Source organism: Sprattus sprattus (assembly GCF_963457725.1).
Source record: "Sprattus sprattus genome assembly, chromosome: 3".
Lineage (NCBI taxonomy): Eukaryota > Metazoa > Chordata > Actinopteri > Clupeiformes > Clupeidae > Sprattus > Sprattus sprattus.
Window position 1 is genome coordinate 44,583,339 of NC_137922.1, and position 5,000 is coordinate 44,588,338.

Genomic DNA, 5,000 nt, shown 5'->3' on the forward strand with positions numbered 1-5,000 from the left:
GCATACGAAAAGTTAGGGGTGCATGTGTGATTGTGCGCGTGTGTGTGCGTGTGTGTGTGCATGTGTGTGTGTGTGTGTGGATCCATATGTTCGGTGAAGGCGAGAGTGCTGACACAGCGATGTTCTCATGATCTTCTTGCGCAGCTGCTAGTGGAATCACTGGCTCACCAGTGCCTATGCAGTACTGCTGTCTCACTTGCGTGCGCACACACACTCACACACAGACTCACACACACACTCGCACACATGTGCACAATGACACACAGATACACAAATTCACATGCTCTTATATTTTACGTACAGGCATGCATTTCTTTAAATTCACACACAAACACACACACACACACACGCACACATACGCACAAACACAAAGTCTATGCAAATGTATTTGGGTGTCTGTGTGTACTGCAGAGAACACACACTCTCTTTCTGTCTCAGTGTATGCCTCTTAAACACACACACATTCTCTACCTCTCTCTCTCTCTCTCTCTCTCCCTCCCTCTCTCTCTCTCTCATCTTTGTTGCCTTGCTTTATTGTCTCTCTGGGGATAGAGAAGGTTTGTTTTATGAAAATGTCAAATTTTGAAAAAGTCCAACTGTCTTAATTAACAATGTTTTTTCCTCTCCTTTTCGCTTTTTTCCAGATCATCAAAAATTGGAGCGCGAGGCACGAATCTGTCGTCTCCTCAACCACGCCAATATTGGTGAGTGTGGCTCAGACCGTGTGTGTGTGTGTGTGTGTGTGTGTGAGTGTGTGCTTGTGTGTGTTTCTGTGATTGGCCAGGCCAGGATGGAGTACTGCAGAGAACACTGCACCATAAGTGCTGTGCTCAAACCACTTCTGGATGGACACACACACCAACACGCACAGACACACACACACACACACACACACAGACATAAATACATACTTTACAAACAGGTTGTTTCTTTGGACCATGGAGGAGGCATTCTTTTGTACTTGTAAAAATGCTCAGAAGTGCATGCCTGTGTGTGCGTGTGTGTGTGTGTGTGTGTGTGTGTGTGTGTGTGTGTGTGTGTGTGTGTGTTTTTGTGTGTCTCCATCCAAAAGTGTGGGAAAAACCAGATTAGCAATGTTCTTCACAGACTTGTGGAAGATGTTTGTGTGTGTGTTGCAGAACATGTACATACAGTAGTATGTACATGTTCTCTCCCACACATGAAATTCTGCAAACAGTTATTCATGAGATTAAAGATAAGATGTGAGATATTCAAGATAAGACACCACCTTTCTCTTCCCGTGGGAGAGCTTAACGCCTCTGTTGTTTATCTGTGCTGGAAGAGGTAATGCGTTGCATTGGCTTAGATGTGCACAGACGTCCCAATGAGTTATTCAGTCATAAAGTAACTCAGAGGAAGGTATGAAAATGTCTATTGACATGGTTGTTGGTGGCTATATCAAAGGGTGTTGGTGGAAACGTGTAACACACGGGCCTATACTGCCTGCCACTGTCTTTCTGTGTCTGTTCATCTCTCTCTCTCTTTCTCATCCCCTCTCTTTAAGTCTTTTTTTCTATCTCTTTTTTTTCTTTCTCTCTGTTCCTTATTTCCTGGTGACAGGGTCTGTTGGAGGTGGCCTTCCTCTATTGTCTTTTCCTCTCCCTTTTTTATTTCCCTTTCACTTTTTCCCCCTCCACTCTTGCTCCCTCTCTCCTGGTCTCACCTCTCTCTCTCTCTCTCCCCCCCCCTCTGCTCTTCCTCTCTCTCTCCTGGTCTCACCTCTCTCTCTCTCTCTCCCCCCCCTCTGCTCTTCCTCTCTCTCCTGGTCTCACCTCTCTCTCTCTCTCTCTCTCTCTCTCTCTCTCTCTCTCTCTCTTTTTTCCCCTCCGCTCTTGCTCCCTCTCTCCTGCTCTCACCTCTCTCTCTCTCTATTTCCCCCTCCACTCTTGCTCCCTCTCTCCTGGTCTCACCTCTCTCTCTCTCTCTTTTTCCCCCTCCACTCTTGCTCCTACTCTCCTGGTCTCACCTCTCTCTCTCTCTCTCTCTCTCTCTCTCTGTCTCTTTTTCCCCCTCCGTTCTTGCTCCCTCTCTCCTGGTCTTGCCTCTCTGTCTCTCTCACTCTCTCTCCCCCCCCCCCCCCCCTTCCACTCTTGCTCCCTCTCTCCTGGTCTCACCTCTCTCTCTCTCTCTCCCCCTCCGCTCTTGCTCCCTCTCTCCTGATTTCAACTCTCTGTCTCTCTCTTCCCCCCCCCTCTGCTCTTCCTCTCTCTCCTGCTCTCACCTCTCTCTCTCTCTCTCCCCCCCCCCTCTGCTCTTCCTCTCTCTCCTGGTCTCACCTCTCTCTCTCTCTCTCTCTTTTTTCCCCTCCGCTCTTGCTCCCTCTCTCCTGCTCTCACCTCTCTCTCTCTCTCTCTTTTTCCCCCTTCACTCTTGCTCCCTCTCTCCTGGTCTCACCTCTCTCTCTCTCTCTTTTTCCCCCTCCACTCTTGCTCCTACTCTCCTGGTCTCACCTCTCTCTCGCTCTCTCTCTCTCTCTCTCTCTCTGTCTCTTTTTCCCCTTCCGTTCTTGCTCCCTCTCTCCTGGTCTTGCCTCTCTGTCTCTCTCACTCTCTCTTCCCCCCCCCCCCTCCACTCTTGCTCCCTCTCTCCTGGTCTCACCTCTCTCTCTCTCTCCCCCCCCCTCCACTCTTGCTACCTCTCTCCTGGTCTCACCTCTCTCTCTCTCTCTTTTTCCCCCTCCGCTCTTGCTCCCTCTCTCCTGGTCTTGCCTCTCTGTCTCTCTCACTCTCTCTTCCCCCCCCCTCCACTCTTGCTCCCTCTCTCCTGGTCTCACCTCTCTCTCTCTCTCCCCCCCCCTCCACTCTTGCTACCTCTCTCCTGGTCTCACCTCTCTCTCTCTCTCTTTTTCCCCCTCCGCTCTTGCTCCCTCTCTCCTGGTCTTGCCTCTCTGTCTCTCTCACTCTCTCTTCCCCCCCCCTCCACTCTTGCTCCCTCTCTCCTGGTCTCACCTCTCTCTCTCTCTCCCCCCCCCTCCACTCTTGCTCCCTCTCTCCTGGTCTCACCTCTCTCTCTGAGGGACAGCTTGTCATGTTTTTCTGCTTGGCCTGCAGATAAATTCTGAACAAGAGATGCAGTGGAGGAAGAGAGAGGAGGAGAGAGGAAGGGACAGAGGGAAAGAGTGAGAGGGGCAGAGAGATGGGTAGGGAAAGAGAGAGAGAGAGAGGGGAGAGGGGAGAGAGGGGAAGGGACAGAGGGAAAAAGAAAGAAAAAGAGAAAGAGAGAGAATAGGAGAGATGGGAAGGGACAGAGGGATAAAGGCAAAGAGAGAGGGTGGCAGAAACGCATAGACAATTGGAAAACAGGAGCTGGATAGGGGGATGCAAACAGGGAGGGAGAGAGAAGAAGAGAAGAGGGGGATTGTGTGACAGGGAGGAGGAGGGGTGGAGTATTGTGTGCTCACAGTGTACACCGCTGCCGGCAAAGTCTGCCCTCATCAACCTACCCCCCTCTCACTCTTTCTGTCTCTATTCTTCTCTCTCTCTATATCTCTCCATATCTCTCTCTCCCTTTCTCTCATCCCTTTCTCTCTCTCTTCCCTTGTGTCTCTCTTTTTTCTCTATCTATCTTTAATTTTGCCTCCTTGTCTCTTTCTTGTCTTCTCTCCATATCCCCCTTCCCATTCCTCCCCTCTCTTGTTCTACATCTGTCTCTCTCTCCCTCTTTTTCACTCTGTCAATCCTTCTTGCTGTCCTCAGCATGTAACCATTTTCATTGCAGTCTTTTCATTTATTTTTTAAGTTATTTAAAAGCGTAGAAAACGCTTTGTCTCTTTAATATTATAGCAGATTCTTCTCCCTTTTGGGATTTAAAAGCGTATAAAACGCTGTGTCTGTTTAATATTATTAATATTGATTAGTTCGAATTGATTAGTGACTTCTCTCCCTCTTATGGCTCTAGTCCTATCTTGTGTTTGGGGTATGACGAGCATACCCACCTGTGTTGGGATGGTCTCCTGTGCAGAGGGAGTGTGCTTGTGTTTGCAGATGATGGCAGATGATGGCTCCTGATAATGGCTCACTGTCCTTAGAACACATTCTATCTCCCCTCCATCCGACTCTCCTGGGTCTCCTGTCTCCCTCTTCCATCTCTCGCTCTGTGTCTCCCTCTTCCATCTCTCTCTGCCCTTGTGTGACTCTCACATTCAACGGTTTCTCCACGGTTTCTCTCTCTCTTTTCTCTCCTATCTGCCTTCTCTGTCTCTCTCTTCTCTCACTCTTTCACTATTTCTCCTTCTGTCTCTCTCATCCCTTCTTTTCTGTCTCTCCCTCCCTCTGCTCTCTCCATCCCTCCTTCTCTGTCTCTTTCTCCCTTCTCTCTCTCTCCTCCTTCTGTTTCTCTCCCTCCCTCTCTCTCCCTCCTTATCTGTCTTTCTCTCCTCCTTCTCTCTCCCTCTCTCTCTCTCCATTCCTCTCTCTGTTTTTCTGTCTTTCTCACAGGGTTCTCTAAAGGCTCCTGCTATTCTGGGTAGTGTTTATCCAAGTGGGCCTCTCTGTCCCACACTAGCCTGTGTGTGTGTGTGTGTGTGTGTGTGTGTGTGTGTGTGTGTGTGTCTGTGTGCCTGTGTGCCTGTGTGTCTGTGTGCCTGTGTGTCTGTGTGTCTGTGTGTCTGTGTGTCTGTGTGTCTGTGTGTGCCTGTGTGTCTGTGTGTCTGTGTGTCTGTGTGTCTGTGTGTCTGTGTGTGCATGTGTGTCTGTGTGTCTGTGTGTCTGTGTGTGCATGTGTGCGTGTGGAAGAGGGAATGAAAGTGTTGTGGTTATTACAAAATGTCATAGCTGTGTATGTGATATATGTCTGTTAATACACAGACGTACAAACAGGGGCACACACACACTCACACACACATACACACACACAAATGCACACGTGTAGCAAATTATCCTTCCTTCTTACATTATGTGCTCCACAAAAAAATCTGAAAAGTTGGAAACTCTAAACATGCTGTTTATTCTCTCTCTCTCTCTCTCTCTCTCTCTCTCTCT

General features: G+C 48.9%; 1 protein-coding gene across 2 annotated transcripts in view; it reads left to right on the forward strand.

Moving 5' to 3' along the window:
- The window catches only part of camk2g1 (calcium/calmodulin-dependent protein kinase (CaM kinase) II gamma 1), an 84,498-nt gene that overhangs the window by 40,605 nt on the left and 38,893 nt on the right, over positions 1-5,000 (forward strand). For both annotated transcript variants that reach the window (XM_080834749.1, XM_080834750.1), the window contains exon 3: positions 645-704. In XM_080834749.1, the coding sequence (XP_080690875.1) occupies positions 645-704 (60 nt within the window). The remainder of the gene's footprint in view (positions 1-644; positions 705-5,000) is intronic.